Source organism: Camelus bactrianus, chromosome 12 (assembly GCF_048773025.1).
Source record: "Camelus bactrianus isolate YW-2024 breed Bactrian camel chromosome 12, ASM4877302v1, whole genome shotgun sequence".
NCBI lineage: Eukaryota > Metazoa > Chordata > Mammalia > Artiodactyla > Camelidae > Camelus > Camelus bactrianus.
Window position 1 is genome coordinate 31,886,186 of NC_133550.1, and position 23,893 is coordinate 31,910,078.

Below are 23,893 nucleotides of genomic sequence, written 5' to 3' on the forward strand. Positions count from 1 at the left end.
GAAGAGCACATGGCGTGTCTGGTGGAGCTCTATTGGGGTGTGTGTGAAGGGAGCGGAGAGGGAGGCTCCCAGGAGAAAGGAGAGCCAGGTGCGTGAATGCTAGGCCAAGATGTATTATTCATTAACATTTTTGAGTTCCTATTATGTACCAAGTAATAAATAGGATTTAGCTACAGCCCCTGCCCTCAAAAACCTGTCTCAAAGGGAGAAAGATACAAACAGGAAATTAATAGGTAATCTAGTAAGCAGTTAACACAAGGCAGAATGCTGTGCACCAGGACTAACTCTGGGTCATGGGGAGAGCTAAAGGATTTTAACCATGGACATGGATGACATTTCACGAAGATTTATTTGTAGAGTGGGTTAAATCTCCTTTACCTATCTGTAAAAGTCACATCAGCATTCAACATGTATTCATTTGATTTTAAAGGCTTATGGTTAAAAGATTTAATTTTTTTTTTCCTATTTTGTACTCCAGCCAGAACCTGCAAAGTTCACAGATGGAAAATGACAAGATTGTTCCCAAAGCAGCAGGCATTATACCTGAAGTGGAACAACTAATTGCACCTGGAACACCCATTCAATTTGATATTGTGCTTCCTGCTACAGAATTCCTTGATCAGAACAGAGGGAGCAGGTATGGGCTCAGGGGGGTTAACTCTGGGAGAAATGAAAATAAATTTAACATCTCTTGTGTCCCCACTCACCTCCAAAGACCGCCGCCTTCTGACTTAAGAGTTCAATGTTAGGTGTCCTTTTAGCCCACACCATCAGGATGGTTGACTCTGGCTGTTCTCCTAGGCGTGCCAACCCTTTTGGTGAAACTGAGGATGATACGTTTCCAGAAGCAGAAGGTAAGTGGCCACTCTTGTGTGCTCGTTCTTTCCCTGGCACAAAGTGACCAGGGCCACTGAAATAAGATGTGAAGTCATGTTCTAAAGAGCTATGAATTGGAATAGGAGTTGAAATTATGACCCACAGATGTGGTGTCCTCTGTGAAAACTCATTAGGACACATGCCGTAGGGCAGGTCAGGGGGAGGCTGACAGATTTCCTACCCCTGTGGTACCATTAGCCACATCCATACCCTTTTTCTAACTCCTGCATAGAAATGCTGCCAAATCTAAATCTAGTTTCACTAAATGGCAAACACTCAAAGAGGATAAAGTGGTCACATTAAAATACCATCTAGGTGAGTCAAAAATGCGCTATTTCATTTCAGAAAACCAAATGCACAAATAATGGCTCATTTTTTAATTTGAAGATAACATGAAAAAAGTATTAGTTCAGATTCAGATTTTTGTTGTTCTGATTTACGTAAGAACATACTCAACAGAGCTGACCATAGCCTGCTCCTGCACAAAGCGGAACCTGAGTGCCTAGCCACGGCGATCTAGTCATTACAGGTGCTGGCAGGACCTCACTTTAACACAGCTTCATGACTGAAGCCTGAGAATGTCATCAGAATGAAATGCCACTCATTTAAATTTAAAAGTAGGACTTAAGAACTGGCATTCCTTACAGCTTTAGGCACAAAAGGTGGGGGGAGGAATAAATTAAGAATTTCGGATTAACAGATACACACTACTATATGTAAAATAGATAACAAGGCCCTACTGAATAGCACAGGGAACTATAGATAGATATGTACATGCATAACTGAATCACTTTGCTGTAAATCAGCTATATACTTCAATTTTTAAAAAAAGGAAAAGGAAAAAAAATAGGCTGTGCCTCAACTCTGACTCTCCACTTACATATAGCTGGCTTTTCATACGGTCCAGTTTGTTAGCAGTCTATACAAAGAACTTTCAGACTTGTAAAAACTATCTTCATATGGGAGTAACCACTTATGACATTGTATCAGTTATTTTTTCCTAATAAGTTTTGTAAACCTTAAGTTATTTTTAGAGACAAGGATACTAATAGGGCAAGTGAAGAAAAAGTAGGCCTCTTAGTTTCAGATAGTGAGTAAGTGAATTGTTGTTACAGAAAAAAAAAGATCTTTTAAACCTTCATGATCTTCCAGTTGTGCTTGCTATTGTCAGGTTATGTGCCATCATCAGGGCGGCAGTGCTGTCAGTTCATCAGAACCAAAAAATTCATAGAGTTTGAGAGCTCCAGTAGTGTGTGGAGTATCATCACTGCCCTTCAGCGATAAATGATGTAAATTAACTGAATGAGACCCAAGGTCAGGTATTCAAATAGATTTTCCTCTGTAAGAGGCCAAAGTAATGAATGAATTTTCTGTTGCCTGGTGGAAAAGCTCTTATTTTCAGAGAAAAGGTGAGATGCATATACTGCCACTTAGATGTAGTCACCTGAATTTTTAGTGTTAGAAGGATGTTCATTTGGTTTCATTTTATAGATGAAGAAAAAAAGGTGCTTTTCTAGCCTAATAAATAGCTCCAGACAAATGTGGACAGTTCAGAGCGTTGTCCGTTTGGGGTTTATAAAAGCTGAGTTTTGCGTTTGGGTGGAAATCCCTCCAGAAAGCAAGGCAAACCTGAGGTCTTCAGCCTGTTCCCAGACGGCACATCTGCCTCTGGTGTGCGGAGTGGCAGGCAGGGAGTCAATGTGATCCTGAGCAGAAAATGCTCTCTTGCAGATTCTCTTTTGCAACAGATGTTCATAGTTCGGTTTTTGGGATCAATGGCAGTTAAAACAGACACCACTACTGAAGTGATTTACGAAGCGATGAGACAAGTATTGGCTGCTCGGGCTATTCATAACATCTTCCGGATGACGGAATCCCATCTGATGGTCACCAGTCAGACTCTGAGGTACATTCAGCTTCATTTTCAGACTTTCTTACAGCTTCGTCTGACTCCTCTTTTAAGGCACGTTTACTCATCTAGAATGTTCATCCTAGAGTACTTGTTTGATTAAGTGAAGATGCTACTCTTCTTTCTGCTCTTTTTTACGTTTGTTTTATAAGATACAATGAATGGAAGATGCTCCCTAAAAGACAAGAGCTGGTGTTTTTTAGAAATTGGTTATCTTTAGTGGTGAGTGAATCCTACCCTACTGTGCATAAAGATGCCATCATGAGAGTTACTCTGTATCTCAGAGCTTGAAAATGGAAGATTTTTTTTTCGTTTCCATCTCTGAGAATACTATTTATAAAAATTAATTAACAGTGAAAACAGAACCATAAGCTTGCCTGAGACAACTAGATCACCACAAGGGAGATCTGATTAGTATTTGTTGGGTCGAAAATAAGCCAAGCCATATTAACTGCATGTTTCGGGGTCTCAAGTAATAAGATCTGTATGAATGACAGCAGACGACGGTCAGGTTGTGGTCGGCATGGGCTTTGTTAAGAGTTGCACTCTCTAATACTGTGGCTCCATCTGGTACCTGAAACCTAACTTATCTGCATTGGGAAGTGTAGTAAGTATAAAACACATACCAAATTTCTAAGATTGCACACTATCTCCCCAAAAGAATGCACACTATCTTAATTTTTATATTAGTAACATGTCTAGCTGGTATTATTATAGATCTATAAAGTATATATTAATTTCACCATTTCATTTTTTTTCTAACTGGCTGCTAGAAGTTTTTTACTTACATATGAGGCTTACACTAAATTTCTGTGGGACAGCAGCACTGCTTTAGAGCCTTATTCCTGACTGTGGCATTTATTAGTTGTATGAACTTGGGCAAGTTACTTAACCTCCATGCCTTGGTTTCTTCAGCTACAAAATGAAAACAACCATATCCACACCCTATAGAGTTGTCATGAGGAATAAGTGAATTAATACATGTAAAACATTTACAGCCATGACTGGCACGTAGAAAGTGTTCGATAAATGGTAGTTTCCAAAAAGTTAACTAGTGCTTTGGCAAAAATCAGAATATAGTTTCTTCCACTTATTAAAAATCAGTCCTCTTCACTTATTATAAAGCTTCTATTGAGAATGAGATTCTTATGAATAAAACCTATTTAAGGCTTTTCTCCAAGTATGTCTTGAACCTTTCATAGGCATTGTTTAATTGTTCTTATAATTTCAACCAAAAAGATCAGAGTAAATACATGTGAAAGCACTGTGAAAAATGTAGTGTATCAGAAAACACTACTCAAAGTGCAAAGACAACCCACAGTGGGAGAAAACATTTGCAAATCATATATCTAATTAAAGGTCTAGTATCAAAACTAAAGAACTCTCACAAATCAACAAAGGAAAGAAGCCCAGGTAAAAATGGATGAAGGACTTGAGTAGACATTTCTATATAAAGATATATTAATGGCCAACAAGCACATGAAAAGATGCTCAGTGTTGAGTCACTAGGGAAATGCAAATCAAATCCAGAACCACTTCATGCCTACTAGGATGGCCATAAATATTTTTTAAAAAGAAAGTAAAAAAAAAAGGTGTCAGCAAGGATATGGAGAAACTGAAACTCATTGCTGGTGGGCACGTAAGATGGTTCAGCCACTGTTCAAAATAATTTGGCAGTTCCTCTGTAACGTTCAGAATTCCATTTCTGAGTATATACCCAAAAGAACTGAAAAAAACTTTAAACAAAAACTTGTACACAAACGTTCATATAATAGTACTATTCACAATAGCCAGAAGGTAGAAATAATCCAAATGTCGATCAAAAAATGAATAAACAAAACATGGTATATACATACAGTAGGATATTAGCCTTGAAAAGGAATGAAGTACCGGTACACGCTACAACATGGATGAGCCATCACCATGTTACATGAAGGGAAAGAAGGCAGGCCCCGACAGCCACTATGTATGGTCACTTATGTGAACTATCCAGAATAGGCAAATCTGTGGAAACAGACAGCAAGTTAGTGAGAAGCTGCCAAAAAGTGAAAATAAGGTGGAATGGGGAGCAGCTGCTTTAACAGGTATGGTGTTTCCTTCTGAGGTGATGAGGATGTTCTGGAACTAGACCGTGGTAATGGTTGTACAATGTTGTGAATGTACTAAATATCAGTAGTGGTCAATTTTATGTCAGGTGTACTTTACCACTATATATACACACACTTGTATACTGGAATTCACGTTATGAGACAATCTAGAAGTCACACAGAAAATCAGATCTTGAGAGGCAAATCCAGGTTACCTGATTTAGACAGAAAACTTTTAAAAGTTACTCAGAAAGTATGACATGCATGTTTTAAGTTTTCATGTATAGAAAAATTTTACAAAATACCTAAGAAAGTTATCCCAACTTGAGGGAAATTATTTATGGTGTAGATTTTAAAAATCATTAAATTGATACTCACTTTAACATTGATTTAGCTTTGTAGCTTAAAATTCCATACACATTTTCTCATTTTCTTAACCACCTTTTTGAAGTACGGAGGTTCTTATCCCAGTTTTACAAAGCAGTTGAGAGAAGTCAGGGCGATTCGCACAAGATCATAAAGTAAGTAGCCAGGTTGGGATCTGAGCCCTCTCAATCCCTCGCTTTAACAAGTATAAATGCCTATATTTCAAACACTAACCATTTGTGGCAGTGGGTAATAGCTTTGAGACATAACTTACGTATTGTGCAGTTCACCCATTGTGCAATTCACCCACTGTTTTTAGTACATTCAGATTTTTGCAGCCATCACCAGTTTTAGAACATTTTTATCATCCCCCCAAAGAAAACCCGTCTCTGTCAGCAGTCATTCCCTCCTTCCCTGCGACGTGCTCAGCTCTACGCAGCCACTGACCACTAATCTTGCTGTCTCCATAGATGAGCCTGTTCTGGACATTTCATATAAATGGAATTATAACCATCTTTTTAACAAATTGATTGTTTTGCTTTTACTTACGAAACTCATATAATCAATAATAATCAAGCATAATAAGCAAATCAGTAACTTATATAATACCATGTGTTAGAAAGTAGAAATGTGTATCTGTATATAGGGTAACAGCAAATTCTCTCATGCAATTAGTCTTCCCAGAGACATCAATTGGATTATATTAGATGACGGTTAAAATGTTGTTTAAGAGTGTATCTAGAATACCTTCTTAAAGTTACTCCTACATCCAAACTGATAGGGAATCGTTTTAAAATCCCTTCACTGTTCTCTCACCTCTACCCCATGTTTTAAAAAAAATAAAAATTGTTATAAGTATCTATTCATCCAGTACTTCAAGGGAAACTGACAGTCAATAAATGTTGGGAAGGTGGCTGTATAGAATGTGATCCATCCACGTTATACAGAATTTTCTGGAGAATTATAATGCTGCCTTTTTGGATAAGTACTGAAATACTGTGAAATTAATTCTCTGCTAGTCTTTCATAAAGATACCCTGAGGCCTAACCTCACAGGTTCGGCTGAGGCAGAAACCACGGCACACGCTCCCTTGGACGGTCCATGGAGCTCTCACCTCACCCTCAACCAGGCCTTATATTTTCGTATTTGGAGGGTATTTGTGTGATTCCATTCTGAACCTCTACAAACTCACGTAATATAATTTTATCCAACTTTGTGATAATGAATCTCTTAAAATTTCAGGTTGATAGATCCTCAGACTCAAGTAACAAGGGCCAATGTAAGTACCTGCATGCACGCTCATTTTAATGATTACTCTTTAATTCACCTTTGTAGCCACCTTAACCATAAAGTAGGCACTTTTAATACAGTTGCCAAATTAAATGCCACTAATAGTGCAATTTTTCATGACTTTTTCCATGAAGAATGACCTTGTCTGTTTTTTAATTCCAGTTTGTGGTTTGATAGTCAGTCTGTTCCTGTTTTTTTGTAGTTTGAACTTACCAGTGTCACTCAGTTTGCTGCTCATCAAGAAAACAAGAGACTGGTTGGCTTTGTGGTCCGCATGCCTGAATCCACAGGTGGAGAGTCTCTGAGCACATATGTTTTTGAAAGCAACTCAGAAGGCGAAAAGGTCTTGTTACTTTCTTCACTTTAAGATTCTGTAATGTCAGTCCAAATCAAAGGTGTTTAAAGGGTTACTTTGTACCACCTCCCTGGATATTCTGACTATTCTGCCTGTCTTCATTGTGGAGTTTAGCTAGTAATACCTCCTGGGAAGGCCCAACTGAAAGAAAACTGACAGGTTAAATTTCCCTGGAGAAAATACATATCAACCGAAATTTAATGGTTGAAGTATTTTTTAGTAGAGATATCAGGAAACATTAAAAGCAGTTTCCCTCAATTTATTCTTTTTTAAAAAAATTAAAGCAAAAATAACAATGAGGAAAGTCTGTTCTCAGGTAGCAAATCGAGGAAGCAGATGTCGGGAAAGTACATCTAAAGTGTTCTTTAGTATGAAAAACTTTGTGGCTGACATTCACTACTTAGAATTAATCAAAATGCATCAACCCTTTCAGGAAGTATCTGTTTGCCACTGTGTATATGAACATGCAGTGGTGAAATATGGTTGAGAGAAAAGAAAAAGTATCCTGTTAAGAATTTTAAACAATTTAATAACTTCAGTTTTCACTTAACTTGAATATTTTTTGTACACACAAACTGGCATCAGGAGACCAAGACAGGTGGATGCTCATGTTCAGAGCCCCGTGTAGAGTCTCTTGTAGCCAGGTCCCCTGTCCCTATGTTGACGTGAGCAGTGACCTGATACTTTCATAATCACATTTTTTTCTAAAATTCTTTATCCTTTGCTGCCTTTGCCAAACACTACTTTTCTTGTCTTTTGCAGATATGTTATGCTATTAATTTGGGAAAAGAAATAATTAAGGCTCAGAAGGTAAGGTGCATTTTAAACGTGGTGGTTTAACAACTACTTAGGAGACATCTGTACACATACTAAGATTTCGCTCAAAAAGAAAAATGATGCTCACAAGGCAGGGTGGCCAAGTTTGGAATTTCCTTTTAAGCGTTCTAATTACCAAACACTTCCGATCAGCTAGTTCTACAGCCACTGGTAACACATGGAGTTCTTAATAAATATCACTGCTGTAGCTCCTGCTGTCTTATCAGGTTTTTTTGCCTGCTGTTGTTGGCTAGATTTCCTTTCTTTCAAATTAAGATGATACAAACTTAAGTGTCTACTGTGTGCTCTAAGGCCCTGCTCCTTCCTGAGTGGTCAAAGGCCCAGCAACACTGACAGATGTCACCTGGAAACTTCCTGGAGGTGAAGCCTCTCACACCTATCTGTCCATCAGCAGCTTACAGTCTTTCATTGACACAACAAATGTTTGAGAGCAAAGTTTGTGGAAGAAAAACCCTGGACTTACAGCAGTGAGCAAGACAGACGGTTCCTGCCTCAGGGTGCTTCTGGTTCAGCACTGTCCAGCAGAACCTAATGCAGTAATAGAAATGATCTATTTAATATTCAGATTGACTATGGCTAGTGTAACTAAGGAACCAGACTTTATAGTAATGGTAGCTAATGGGTGTCACACTAGTGCAGTTCCATCAGGGAGGGGCAGGTAGATGAAGGATTAAGACCAACATACATGAAAAAATAGCAAGCACTGACTGCAAGTTTGTATTTTATGGTATAGATCAGAGTTGGCAAATTTTCTGTAAAGGGCCAGATAATAAATTTTAGGCTTACCATCTTTGTTGCAATGACCCACTCTGCTGTTTTAACACCAAAGCAGCCATAGATAGTATGTAAATAACTGGCATGGCTGTGTTCCAGTAAAACTATTTATAAAAATGTAGTTTAAGCCAAATGGCCATGGTTTGCCAACTCTTGGTATAGTATAGATTAAAAGAGAGGAAAGAAAGGTGTTTAAAGACAAAAGTGTTCTTTAAATTAGGTGCAAAGGAAGCTCCTGTCTGGACTCTCCCCAGGAAGGTGGTTCTGGGTTGGCTAAATAAATGATATTTTGGCTGAGAAGTAAAGCCTTAGCCTAGTTTCTGGAAGTAGTAATGTGATTAAGTTTTTTTTTTTAGAGATGCAAGAAGACCCACCTGAAGGCACACATAGACAGGAGTCCGAAGGCATGAGGCTAGATTACAGAACACAAACATAATGACAGCAAAGCCAAAGGGGTTTTAAGTGCATTTTAAGCATTTTCTTTTCTCCTTCTTAAACTCCCCTAACTTCAGGATCCAGAAGCATTGGCTCAGTTAATGCTGTCCATACCACTAACCAGTGATGGAAAATATGTACTATTAAATGATCAACCAGATGACAATGATGGAAGTCCAAGTGAAAACAGAGGCGCAGAATCTGAAGCATAACTGTCTTGCGCCTTTGGGGGGAAGAGCACCCAGGAAGGAGAGCTGCCTCCTTAAGGGTTTTCAACTTCTCTGATATATACAGGCACACCACCTGGTTTCAGAATGCTGACAATCGCTTGTGGAATGTACTCTTGATGCCTTGATACTGAGACTTGGGAGGGAAACAGTAAGAAATGGTTGACAACATACCCAACTACAAATGTTATTTTAGGTGCTTTGTGGTAAGTTCTTTTCTTAGATTGCATTGTTCAGCACTCAGAATGAAATCTATAAAAAAAAAAAAAAGATTGTTCACTTTATTTCAGTGTCATCTCTTTTCAGTTTCCAGTATCCTTTTAAAAAAAATGGTAAAAGCCTAGATTTATAATTTGATAAACACTAAATATTTCCTATTAATATAATCTATTTTTGTATTTTACTTAATGAGCTTTAAGTGCCTGTCATTCTGAAAATTGTGTATTTATAATCAAGCTTGTCTCGTAATTGGACCTAGCAGCATTAATTTGCACAGTCAGGTGATGAGCCCTGTGCTTTGAGGCCCAGGCACTAGCAGAAATGCAAGTCTAGTTCTGGTAACTGTTCAAACATCATGCAATAAAAAGACTAGCAGCTGAGTACCACAAAAGATGTTTCATTTTACATGGGAACCTTAATGAACCAGCACTCTAGAAGTTCATGGTCCTTCTGGATCACCATGGACAGGGTGCAGCTCTACCAATTCCTGTTTCTTCTGAGCCAGACCCTCCTTAAAGAAGGGACCAGTTAATTTTAAAACTCACTTGAAGCACAGCTGGCCATGTGGCTTAGTATGAAAGTTCCTATTTCCACCCTGACACATCTGGTTCCAGGCATCCCAGCCCACTATGAAATAAGTATAATGATCTTGAATTGCTACAGTGTTTAATTATAACCAAGAATATCATTGTCTTTGTAATAAATTAACCTAGCGATAAATGCTAGCAAATAAAAACTATCATTCTGTTTCTTTTGCTTTTTGTGGTTATTTTCTAGAATACCCGTGGAAGAAAACTAAAATTGTTTCGGTTAATTTCCAAAAACCAAGGCATAATGAAATCATAGCCGGGGGGGGGGGTACTATGCAACATGATGAATAATGTGATTTCAATGCCGAGTTTTTAAAAGGTGGTGCTTTTTTAAAAACGGTAGATTAATAAAACAACTTTTGCAAATCAAAATTAGGTTAAAGGGTTTAGCTAAGGAATAATGTGTGCACCATCAGAGACACAGTGAGCTGTTCAAAATAGTAAGAGATTATACACCATAAAATATTAGTTCAGTGTTAACTAATGCCTTACAATTTGTGTATCATAACCACAGTAGATCAGTAAGTTCTGACAGGTTTCAAGAGCCACAGTCTCCTGAATTTCTTGCTTAGAATTGTTTGGCAGGGGAGGGGAACAGTATCATTGGAAACGGAAATCAATTTTTTTTAATTTAAAAAATTAAGAATGTGTGTAAATACCTATAGAAAACAGTATGGAGATTCCTCACACAACTAAAAGTAGACTCACCATATAATCCAGCAGTCCCACTCCTGGGCATGTATCTAGAGGGAACTTTCATCTGAATAGATACACGCACCCCACTGTTCATAGCAGCACTATTTACAACAGCCAAGACATGGAAGCAACCTAAGTGCCCATCAACAGACAATCGGCTTAAGAAGATGTGGTGTGTATATGTATGTATGTGTGTGTACACACACACACACACACACACACACACACACACACACAATGGAATATTACTCAGCTATAAAAAATTACATACTGCCATTTACATGGGTGCACCTAGACAGTATTACACTTAGTAAAAGTAAGTCAAAGACAAATGTTATATATCACTTATAGGTAGACTCTTAAAAATAATACAAATAAATCTATATACAAAACAGACTCACAGACACAGAAAACAAACTTACGGTTACCAAAGGGGAAAGAGAGGGGGAGATAAATGAGAAGTATGGGATTAATAGATACAAACTACTATATATAAAATAGATAAGGACTTACTGTATAGCACAGGAACTATATTGAATATAATAACCTATAATAGAAAAGAATCTGAATATATATATATAAAACTGAATCACTTTGCTGTAAACCCAAAACATGATATATATTGTAAATCAACTATATTTCAATTTTTAAAAAATGTGTGGCTTAACTAAGCCACAAAGCATGCAAATCATAAGACAAATCCAATACATTAAAATTCACTTCATAAAAAAATAGAATGAAAACATTAACTTTAGCATATTAAGCAAGCACACATGACCAACAAAAGTTAGTGTCTAGAATATATAAAATATCCCTACAATTAGTAAGAAAAAGATAAATTGAAAAAAATAGAAATCATAAAGGCATTTCATAGGGTAAAAAGGGCTCTTAAACAAAAATATGTTCAATCATACAATAATCAAGGAACTGTAAATGAAAAACCACACAGATGATATACTGACCAGACAGCAGAAATTCAGCCACTGGCAGGGATAAAACAATGAAGAATCCCACCTTCTGCTGGGATGAGAGAACAGTTGGGCATTCTTTCTACTGAACTTGCAGGTGCACCTGGCCCTACCACCTAGGAGATTCACTTGTGAGCACACACCCAAAGACACACACACACTAACAATTACAGCAGCACTGTTCATACTATCCCAAATTTGGAAATAATCCACATCTCAACACAATAGAATACCTGTATCCATATAACAGAATATGGGAGAAATAAAACTAAATGAACTACATAGCTATATGCATCACATGGATGAATTTCAAAAATGATACGGAATTAAAGAAGTCATAAGCACAGAGTCTATTTATATTAACCTGAAAAAACATGCAAAATACCACCATATTCTTTAGAAAAATACACATAAGTTGTAACCCTAAAGAAAAGCAAGGAATGGTTACCACCAAAATTCCACACTGGTTTCCTCTGCAGTGGAAAAAGGAGCTGATACCTGAGAAGGAATAACGGGACCAACTAAGGCAGCAACAGACTCTTAACCCATGTGGTGGCTGTGCAAGAATTCCATTTTTATTTACTAAGCAGTACATACATATATACTCTTTTGCATGTATCTTACTTTTAAAATAAAATAATTTTAAAATTTAGAAACAGTGAGTGACTTGCCCTTTCTCTCAACTTAAATGCGTATTGATGCCATAGGAAAGCACTCTGAAAAATTAACAAGTGCCGAGGAAATGAAAGCTGGGAGGGTGGAAAACGAGGTCTTTTTATTAGCCAGCTAGTCTCACCAATTTTCATTTGCCTTTGGTTGTCCAGCCATCTGTCAGACTTTACCTTTAGGGAAGGGAAGGATCTGCCCTACATTGTCAACACTTAGCTGAGCCATTTAAAAAGGAATACTTTTTATGAGACCAACTCAAATACAGACTGTTTAGCTTCAAACTTTTCCACAGATAATTATATGCCAAGTGCATTTCTGCCTCTAGAAGCAATCATCATAATAGCTAATATTTGTAACAGTCACTGTTTCCTAATATATAAAGTGCTTTATACAAATTAATTCAATCCTCAAGCTATGAGCTGTATTATTATGCATGTTATGCCTGAGGGAGGTTAAGTAACCTGGTAAACAGCAAATCAGGATTCAAATCACAGTCTGGCTCCAGAATCTATGCTTCTAACCCCTATGTGCTGTTTTATTAGCACATAGAGAAAACCAGAGACAAAGCAATCTCCAGATGCTTCTCTCAATATATTAATCTTTGAAGACTATTCTAATATTCAGCAATTACATCAAATTCATCTTTAATGCCTTGGTACCTTCTGTACAGATTCTGAAATGATTACTGTAATATTAATCTTAAATAGATAGGCACTTCCAGGTATAGAAGTGTTCATTTTTTTCCCCTCACTTTAGTGATAATGAGGGCATTACCAAAGAATGTTTCAGTACACACAGATCTTACGTACACTACAGAATGTACAGTCCTTAAAGACGATCCCAGAATTACGACATCAGATCTACACTGATCGGGAGATAAATTTCATCCATTTTCCTGAGAATGTCTCCACTGATGGGAACTGGAACTATCAAGGTAAACTAGGTAAAGAAGAGCCAAACTATTAAAATAGAGGAACAAATCCATGTTCTTGCCCAAACTGACCTTTCATACAATGTATATATGAACTTTTTGTATAAACTAATTTTGCCATCATCATCTCTAAATTCACTTCATAGTCCTATTACTTCACTTGATCTCTATAGAACCACTTATTCTGGATTCCTTTTTTTAAACTAAAATCTTTGACAATCTGTTAAATTGTTTCTAACATTTAAATACAAAAAAAAAAATTGTGGCACTAAATCTTCCTTAAGAAAAGGAATACCATCAGTCTGAAACTTACACAACTTAAGCTGGAAAAAGAACTAAAATTATTAAAATTGGTTAAAATCTACTTTCTACTTTTGGCCAACGTAGCATAAAAGTAACACGATGATGTATGTATGTGATGGTATTATCTCATCTTTCCCACAACCATACAATTTACTACCTCAGAAGAGAAAAGGGAGCAGCAATCAGATTTTATCAAGAACAGTTTCTCTAGCATAGTATTTAAAAGGCTCTCCTTTATTATGAAGGCTTCAGTTCAACTCTTGTTTGCAAATGGCACTACAGTTATTTCTAACATTAAACACTGCAAACTGATGATCCCTTCCCAGGATTAAGATTTAAAATTAAGCATTCATATGGGTTCTTTTTTTTGAAAACAGCAAGCAATAGAAAGATAAAGAAGGTACAAAGGAAAGAAAACAGAAGTCCTTCACCTGGGATACGCAGAGAGGAGCCGATACCAATTTTTCACTTGAAATTTTTGGCCTATGTGCATGCAAGTATTTTTTTAAATACAGATCCTGTACACTGTTAGATTAAAGGGGACTCGAAAAAGATTAAAGTTAAAAACTACTGGTTTAAGACATTCATTTTTAAACACACACATCCAAAGGAAGTGAATTTTTGAAATTATATTTATTACTCTTTTATTGTACATATTGTATTCTCTTAGAACTGGGGGAGAGGAAAGCCCCACTCAAGTGAGATAACACACTTGCCATCTTCTATAAAATTTAATTAGAACTGACAATGTTATGGTTAGTCTTTAATTCCTGAGAATTTGAACATTAAGTTTTCTGTGAATTTGTAACAAATGCTCACACTGAGTTTTCATTGCAGTATGTCTGAAAAAATGAAAATATTACCATTAATATGTTGGCAAGGAAAACCATCATCTAAATGTGTATATTAACTTAGGCGTGAAACACTCAAGTCCTGTTGACTCTGTACTTTAACAGCATTTAATGCTTAATCTTTTCAGGGATCATATTTCAAATAAGTGAACTTATAACTTATATAGACTGCAGTGACATTATTTTGAACTAAAGACAAAATAAAAATCTGTCATTTTTCTTAATCATAGGTATCCATGGAGTCAACATGTGAACTCTGTCTGGTATTGATAAAGGTAACTGACATGTGTGGGAATAATAACAGACATCTGATTCTCTTCTAATTACAATTTCTATCCTTAACAAAAATGAGGTGATTTTTGAGAAGTTAAGAGAAGAAAAACAGACAAAAAACCAAAACTGCTGCTATAAAATTGATGAATTTGATACAATCAAATGCAAGATTAATATAAACTCAATACTGAAAATATAAATTATTAATTATGCAGCATGCTTTAGGGCCATTTCTGCAGTTAGTATGAATTACAAATATTAAATGCCTTTAACCCATCTATTGTACATAATTCTGTAAGTCAGGATTACATAATAAACAAAAGCATTTCCTACCTATTCTGTTTCTTCTGACTTTTAACAGTGAAAGTGTTTATCTTGAGCTGGGAAAGTTACCCTGACTGTGATCACTAAATACAGACAGGGCATTGTGCACCTGTTGCAAAAGCTGGAAATCAAACAATGTTAGAATTACCTGCAGGATTTACCCAAAGAAATGCTTAATAGGCAAATGCAATGGAAAAATCAAGTATTTCCTAAGATGATGTTAGTATTACATATAAAGTTTTAAATTTTCTTATTTTCACTATAAAGGTATCACTGTATTATATTAAAAGATTATATGCCATGATTAACCATTTAACTATTAACTGACATAATGTTTACAAAAATAAAGCTAACAGCTTGCCAGGAATTAAATTTACTCAAAATCTTTCTGTACTTTTTAAATCAGTAAATGATTTATTAGAATTTTATTCTCACAGTGGTAATTTTTTAAAAGCCTACACAGTGCTTAATCTGACTTCTTAGATTATACTTGGTTTAAAGAAAAAGCCTGCTCAAACCATCATCAATATTTCAATTCAACCTAATGTAGAGGAAACCTGAGTTTGGATGTAGAGAATTCATTCAGTTTTCTCTGATATTATACATAGTGCCCTCAACCAAAAGTGAATCTCAAGCAGGACTCTATGGCTTTATCTGTATTTTCCTCCACCTTGAGTATTATGTAAATCTTAAAGCAGTTGTTGGAGGTCAAATGTTCTCAAAGCAATGTAAACTAGTTATAAAATATCTCAGCAAAGACAGCAACAGTTCTTGTGAGTCACGTGAAATCAACAATGAATCAGTTCATACTGTACATCAAGTGTACATAACACTTTGTGCCTCACCTCTAGTATCAAAACCAGCTTCATATATCCCTTTTATAAGAACATTGATATGTATGCTTCATGAATTTCAGGCTCAACTCCTTTTGTTTAAACATATTTACTGGCTGTACATAGTGTATGCAATGAATTTCCAATGACTGAGACAAAAATGGATCGAAGACCTAGGCAAATACAAATTATAAACATTCATGTAGATTACAAGAGATCTGAGGTGGCAGTTTAGAATTCTGGGTTGGCCCTTCTAAAACATCACTTCAAGTAACTGTTCTTAGGCATAGCTAGCCTAAAGTCCAGGCAAAAATCCAATTTTAAAATCTCATTCTCAACCTTTGAAAAGTAGAGCCTTCAGAAGAAGAACGGACTTAACTTTAGAGCACTGCCTTGGAGAGTTGCAACATCTAAACATTTCCCAGAGACGTGGCCCAGGAAACACATCGTCATTAGCTTATTAACATCCATCTCACATAAAGTTCTGATGATTTCATACAGGTAATGCATACCATCAATATCATTTGACAACAGGATCTGCAGACACAGTGCTCTCAGACAGGTCTCCATTGCTTGTTTTAATCTCTTCTGGAAGCATGAGCAAAAATAATGGACATATTTATGTTCATTTAAAAAATGAATTAATAAAATTGAGAACTATATTGCTAAATTTCAAATTAAAGAAAATTTTCCATCTACCAAATACTTCTCTAATATCACAAATTACATCTGGTTTACCTTATATTTTAGCAATCTAGGCTAAATACTGCAACTATATGATCTGATTAGTTTGTAAAGAGGGTGCAGAATTATGAGAGATTAGAACTGCATTTGGTATGGGGTTTCACACTGCATATTTGAAGGCATGCTCCCCACCAAGGCTGGTTCCCCTAGCTGGGCCGAGAAATCACAGTGCTATTTCTGATAGAAACATGGCTGAAAATTCACATATAAAACTGGAATGAATAACTTTTCAATTTTATTAACAATTTATTTTTAAATGCAGTTTTTTTATTATGATTGTGATAAAATGAATTTCTGTCTTTTTGTGCAAAATGTCACATGTATATGTCTCATTAACAGAAAAAAACTACTAAACTAATGCATTCAGCAACGCTCACAACATCTCTGAGCAACCTTTAGCTAAAATAGAGTCCTAAAACAGAAGAACAACCCAGGCCATCAGGCATGTGGGTGACACGTTACCCAGAACCCTGGAGAGTTCCTTAAGAACAGGACTCCAGAGCAAGGAGCTCCACTGAGACTGCAATGTTTGTTTTATCTTACTGCTTCAGGCCTTAAAGTGACTATGCAATCCACTTGCAGAGTATTCCCAGTCACCCAGACTGGACACAAGGGTCTAGCATCGTGTAAGACCTAAGCAGAAATAACCTAAGCAATAACTGAGTTTCTTCACAATTTAGATTATAGTAATTCACATTCTTCCAGATGACTTCCTACATACTACTTTTAAATGAACCCTAACATAATATGTATCTATTTTTTTCAGTTAATAAATATTGAGTATCTTCCAGGTAACAGCATGAAATCATTTTTCAAGCATATAATTATTTATTCAATCTAGATTCCAAAAATGCCTGCATATGTTCCTAATAAGTAATACTCATGCAACATTATTAGGGAATAAGGTAATGGATATAAGTGGTCTACCCAAATTAATCACTCTATTCAGTGTAAAATATAAATATTTTTAAAAATTTAACTGACAAAATAAGGTTAATGAAAATATTGATCATGTTTTAGGAAATATCTTTTATTTCTGATTTGTGAAATACAAGTAAGAATAAAGGAAAAAGAGCGAACATGAAAACTGTCATGTTACTGTACCTAGTTCTGAGCTTCCAAGCAAAGAGGAAACCTAAGTTACATAATTTCCGTAATAGAAAAAAGGAAACATCCTTAATGACTGCAGCTCACTGATGTGACCTCAGTTACTACGGCTACCCTGCTCCTTGGTCCCCTAGACTTGGCTATGGAGGGCGCAGGACGCTATTTACTGCGGCACTAAAACAGCCCCTACTCTTTCACGCCTCTTTAATCACCTGTCCCATACATTCAATGTCTAGTCATCAGCAGCTCTGCCTTCAGCAACACTCTCCTCCCTCTAATTTGTTCCTTCTCATCTGATACAGTTGAAGGGTGAAAGAAAAAACTTGGTTTGTTTTTTTTTAATTAAGAGAAGATGAACTGAATAAACAGTTATCCCAGAATGAAATGCATAAACTATGTTAAATTTCTTCTCAGTTTCACAAATGATCCACATAGGATTTACTTTTATAAAAAGACATTTCTAAATCTATATTATTTTTGACTAGATAAAATGGAGTATTAGGGTCTATTATTAAAGAAAGATTTATTGACCTTTGCAGATTTAAGCCACTCACTGACCTTCCTTCTCTTTCTTTTCTTGGTTTTCTTCAGCTGCAGTTTTATCAGCTCTGAAGAAAATTCTTGCACTGCTCAGTGAGAAATACAGCAATTCAAATTCCTAAGTAAATTAAGAAATTAGAAATAAAAGCTGAAAATACTTATTTTAGCAAAATATCAAAATTCGTATTTAATCTCATTATTTCTAAAAAAACTCTAGTGAGTGCAAATCATAAATACAGAAACTGAACTAAGTAATTCATCCATTTTTAAGATAGTCAAATGGCTTCCAAATACCATTCACTTAAAAATACACTCCTATGACCACTATTCATCTCACTTGTTAAAAATGGGGGTTTCCATATGATTTATGTTTTTTCAGCGATCAAGAAGTAATGGATATCAAAAAGTCAAAGCAGATTTGACTATTACTCTCCTTTACCTGTAGATAAACATCCAGTCGCTTCTGAGTGAGATTCATGGTTTGTAGTAGTTTTTCATCCTGACTAGCTGACTGTACGTTCTGTTGCTTAGCAACTGCTCTTATCTCCTTCAGGTATTTCTCTCTAACAGACTGGAACCAATGAAGTGAATCAAATTCCTGGTACTGATCCAAGAGCTTTAGAATGTAAGCCACACCTAGAGTCATTAGCAAAACCAAAACAAAATTACATGTGTACAGAAGTTGTATTCTACTCCACCAATAACTCCTAAGATAAAGCTAACCACTTTGAATTAATCTTTCAAATTACATTTTATAGCACAAATGAATGATAAATTTAGCAACAAGGCTTAATTTCCTCCTAAAAAAAAATAGATGTGAACATATAAAGAACTAAAAACAAGCCAGCCTATCAAGAAGAAAAAAATTATTTCATCACCTGGAGATAACATATGGCCATAAGGGTGTGGAAAAACTTCCATGGCTAAACTGACTACTGAGGACGCTACAAGGAAACCAGGCAAACCAAATACAAGATGCTAAAACCGTAAAACCACAACAAAACAAAACCTAAATATTAGGTCCAACTAGACTAAGTGATAGCAATACCAAAGGAGCAAGAACAATAGTATAAATGATGGAAAACAAGTATTATCAATCAGATGACCCAGGCAAAAATAAACAGTAAACACTACTCGAGAAAAACAAATCTACTAAGAGTACACAGATCTGTTTTCAAGCAAACATTTCTATAAAAACCCATTGTAAGTGAACATAAAATTCATGGGAAAACGATTCCATTAAGCTTACCCATGGCAAAGCCATCATCAGTAAAGGCAGCTCCAATTTTATTTTTTTTATTCAGTTTCTCCTTGCAACTAATGGAATGTTCTACAAAGTTGAGGGTCTAAAAAGACACAACAATATATTAAAAAAAAAACTGTGCAAAAAAAAATCTTCTGAATTTAGTTCTGAACAGACATTTGAAAAATTATAAATGGGATCTCTTCTAAGTTCCTGTCCTTGAGATTTGAAACATCTGCCTCATATAAATAGCTTCTTGGTGAGGTCATGATATGTGTAAGAATCTCTTAATGGCTCTTCTTTCCAACTCCTTTAAATATGAGCACTCCCTCAATACCATTTAATCCAAGCACAGTGCTTTATACATAGTTTATTCTAAAATATTAAGCACATTTTACAGATGAAGGCATTGAGACTTGAGAGGTTTAGTAACTTGCCTGAAGTCACACTCTAAATCAAAATTGGAGTCAGAAAAGTAGGCCTGATTTACATCAAAGCTTAAGTGCTCTTAAGCATGGCAGTCCTTACTTCTGCCCACCTAATTCATTTTAAAATAGTATTTCTTATTGTATTCTTGGTTTAAAAGGCTTAGGAGTCATTTGGACAAACTCCCCCCCCAAAAAGCACTTCCCTAAAAATTTAGCTCCTCCAAAATACCTTATCTAATCAGATCATTTATTCAATAAAGATTTACTGAAACTCACTATATACCAGGCATTATTAAATTATTATAATAAAAAATGAATACAATCAAAGAGTTCGCACTCTATAGAGCAGCACTCCCAGCAACAACAGGAATGCTGTACGTCTATGCTGTCCAATACGTAAGCCACTAGCCACATATGGCCACTATGCACTTGCAATGTGGCTAGCAAAATCGAGGAACTGGGAGCCACTTTGAGCTACAAAAGGATAGCACAGCACAGGGATAGAGACCTGTTTAGAAATAATTATGGGACAGTGTGGTAAGTACTATAATAGCCTACATTGGAAACAAGATTATCAAGTTTCTTTTTTTGCCTGTAAAACTTACTTGGCAATTAATCACATTTTGTAAAATCTTTGTCAACTGTTACCTAAATCTTTTTTAGATATCTCATTAATGGTTTGGTTTTTTTTTCTGGAATTAGACTATAAACTCAAGGACAAGATAGTGTCCTATGATTCTTTGCAGTGTTTAATCCATCATGTCTTCTCTATCACTAACTGAATTCTGACAGCTGACCAGCAAAACACTCCTCCTCAAACTCACAAACAGTTCCCCGTTGCTGTTTACTATGGCTTCAAATTAAAAATTTGTGGTGAGAACTCACTATGAGTTAACCACACTATTATCAAAGTAACTAAGGTAGACTGGCCTCTAGTCTGACACTATCTGAAGACAAAAAGATAATGCCTATTAGCTACATATGGACATTTCTGCTACATCATAGTTAAAACAATTATTATGACAGAGCATTAATAATAAATGTAAAAAAAAACAGCAGAAAGGAAAATACATGAAGAAAAAAGCTGTCCATAGACCATGGTTACTACTTTCAATGGGAAATGGTTACAAAATGTTAGAATATATATGTTAATTCAGGTAGCAACATGAAAAGTTATTACTCTTAATCAAAGCTGACGTAATCAAAAGCCACATCTGCTCAGTGATATTTAGACTTTAGAGTTATCCATTTACAAATTTTTTTTAAAAAGAGCTTTGTTACAGAAAACTTTAGAGAAAAATAACTTATTGCTAGTACACCTCTCTAATATCTTACCTCCCATTTTCCCCACTTTAACAATTATTTTTATAATACAATTTTGGTTAACTTGAACTATTTTTAAGATGTCCACTATAGAATTAGAGCAGAACACACTATATACTATGAGGAAGCACTAAAAATTTAGTTTAGATGTTAAATATTTACCACTAAACAGAGAGACATTGCCCTCAAATAGTATGCGTTTAAGAAATATTTCATCCTGTAGCAGTCTACATTAATCACTTTAAATGAGTATATGGTATAATTCAGCCCAAAGATTATATGGTATATATATAAAATGGTGTACAACCAAGTAACTTAAATCACATTAGGATTTCTCTGGCAGTTATTATTAACAAATAAGACTCTATCTTAACTGTAAGTAAGTCTCATTCTGCATAGCTAGTAAGTAAAAATTCTAGGCCACACTCACTGAGATCAACCAGAAATTCAAGAATATAGTCTGTGTGCATTTCCTGCTGCAAAAAAACTGGATCCATTTATTAATACTTTTTTAAAAGTTTCATTTTGGATAATAAAAATACTCACCAGAGGGGGAACAATGATATAGAAATTTCGGAGATGTATATTCTTTGGCCTTCGAAATTCTGGAGCAAAAACATCTACAAGCATTTTGAAATACTCTGTGCCTTCAGCAGAATTTCGTGTGTGATCACTGAGGACTGAATCCAAATGCCTAAAATGCAAAAAAATTATTTACTTTGTTCCTTTCTCAAAAGATGTGTTTTTTTAAATCCATCTCTCATTAGTTTAGATGAGAGCACTCAAAAATACAAATACTGTACAAGATCTCTAAGTAAACTTCCTTGGAGTTCAGAATGAACTTATTTTCTTACAGACAGAAGCTAATCAATACTGTTTAATTAACGTAGTCCCCAAAATAGAATGTGTAGGGCCTCTTGAAATAGAGTTTTGTACTTCTCCTCACAGTGAGCCCTGTAGAATTCCATTTCACTGTAAATAAACTCCTTTTCATCTTAAATCTCTTTACTAATATTTCTTCTATGTCTCCTTACCTCAAGTGAAACCTCTCTTTTTCAAGAACTTAGCTACCCACTCAGCCTTCAGAAACATTAGCTGCTTTTTCTAGTACATCCTTCATGTATAGCTATTACCATGTTCAAATTATCATTCCCCCACCATTAGATGGTAGAAATCTCTCCTTTGAGACTCACATGACCCAAGTATGTCCAACTACCTGCTCCTGAAAGCAAGCATCTCCTAACCGTTTTAACCACTGCTCTAATATTTATTTATCTTGCACTGTGATGCTTGTTCCAGTTCTCCTCCATCATTCTGGAAGACCTCAATATGCATTTAGATAATCAAGTCATTATCATAACCTCGTAACTCCTCGACTTCACTTGCCAAGAACTTCCCTTTGCTTGATGAGTGAACATTTCTGGTGAGAATGCAACATATGTACTTAAAAATACACTGCATCAGGGGCCTTATAATGTCAGTGTGCCCTGTTACTGGAGATACTAAGTTTGATCACTGGGTTAAGATGGAATACATCAGTCTTTCCATTGTGAAGATGGTTTTTCCCTTTGTGATTAATAAGCAATTTGAGAAATAATTTTTTCATGGTGAATACTCTTTCTCCAAAAATGTTTGAGAACCCATTGATGATTTTGTGATTTCAAGTATTAGTGGTGGTTGCACAATAGTGATTTTTTTCCCCTAATTTTTTCATCTCTTCTGTACTTACTAGCTGGCCAGCACTATAAAAAAGAACTCTCCATCTGTTCTTCCAACTTTTGTTATTGTCACTATGATTCATGGTTTCCTTTTTAACTCAATGTATTATAATCAATTTCTACCATTATCCTTTTCAACATTCAAATTGTCCCCACTAATTGTCCAAGAGTGCCCTTTCATGACTGACTCAATAACTGTTATAATTACAAATAATAAAATTTGGTTTCTAAAGACTTTATTAACAATTTTGCATGCCTTGCTTAACTTTTAAATTGTGTTCAAAATCCCTACATACTCAAGTCTGTAGATCTGTACTGTCAAATAAGATAGTCATTAGCTATTTGAATTTAAATGAAATAAAACTTTCAATTCAATTTCCTAGTTCAATTAGCCTTATTTCAAGTGTTCAACAGCTACACATCGTAATGACTACTGTACCGGACACTGCTGCTCTAAAGGTTAGGAAAGGAAGAGCTAATATTCTGGAACCATGATGGCAAATAGAAATATTTTTTAAAAGTAAAAAGAAATAGGTAAGATGAATTTTATTAATAAGATATTTGGCTTTTTTTTTAAACACTAAATCCTTAAAATTAGTTATGACCTTTACACTTTTAGCACATTTGGACTAGCCATATATTAAGTGCTCAAGATCCACATCTCTTTAATGTTTAAATGAACATACACTTTTTAAAGCTCCAAATTTAATTATTCCAAAATTAGATTACCTTGCTGCTTTTACTGTTTCTTCTGCAAGACCTTCTTCTTTTACTAGTTCTTCAAAATTTACAATATCTTCAAGATCAGGTACAAATCTACGTAAGAATTTGGGAAGGAATTTATTAAGGCAAGTTAAACATGTGCAATTGACACAGATATGAAAGCAGTACTGTAAAACTAAATTTTTCCACTACATATTTGGAAAGAACTTTGCATTTCCATTACACTATTAATATCACCTCTTTAGTTCTAAAAT

General features: G+C 35.5%; 2 protein-coding genes across 6 annotated transcripts in view; one reads left to right on the forward strand and one right to left on the reverse strand.

The window, feature by feature from the left end:
• Positions 1-10,126, forward strand: part of APPL2 (adaptor protein, phosphotyrosine interacting with PH domain and leucine zipper 2) — a 50,401-nt gene extending 40,275 nt beyond the window's left edge. The window contains exons 15-21 of one of the 3 annotated variants that reach the window (XM_010970461.3): positions 479-637; positions 802-854; positions 2,608-2,782; positions 6,481-6,517; positions 6,731-6,871; positions 7,646-7,693; positions 8,851-10,126. In XM_010970461.3, the coding sequence (XP_010968763.1) occupies positions 479-637; positions 802-854; positions 2,608-2,782; positions 6,481-6,517; positions 6,731-6,871; positions 7,646-7,693; positions 8,851-8,904 (667 nt within the window). In that variant the 3' untranslated portion in view covers positions 8,905-10,126. The remainder of the gene's footprint in view (positions 1-478; positions 638-801; positions 855-2,607; positions 2,783-6,480; positions 6,518-6,730; positions 6,872-7,645; positions 7,694-8,850) is intronic. The other 2 variants (XM_010970462.3, XM_010970460.3) reach the window with 2 other exon arrangements.
• Positions 1,239-23,893, reverse strand: part of WASHC4 (WASH complex subunit 4) — a 63,798-nt gene continuing 41,143 nt past the window's right edge. For 2 of the 3 annotated variants that reach the window (XM_010970458.2, XM_045507025.2), the window contains 6 exons: positions 23,646-23,732; positions 21,745-21,892; positions 19,454-19,550; positions 18,644-18,840; positions 18,223-18,322; positions 14,147-16,401 (listed from right to left, as the gene is read on the reverse strand). In XM_010970458.2, the coding sequence (XP_010968760.1) occupies positions 16,334-16,401; positions 18,223-18,322; positions 18,644-18,840; positions 19,454-19,550; positions 21,745-21,892; positions 23,646-23,732 (697 nt within the window). In that variant the 3' untranslated portion in view covers positions 14,147-16,333. Of the gene's footprint in view, positions 11,209-14,146; positions 16,402-18,222; positions 18,323-18,643; positions 18,841-19,453; positions 19,551-21,744; positions 21,893-23,645; positions 23,733-23,893 lie in introns of those variants that run through there. The other variant, XM_045507024.2, reaches the window with a different exon arrangement.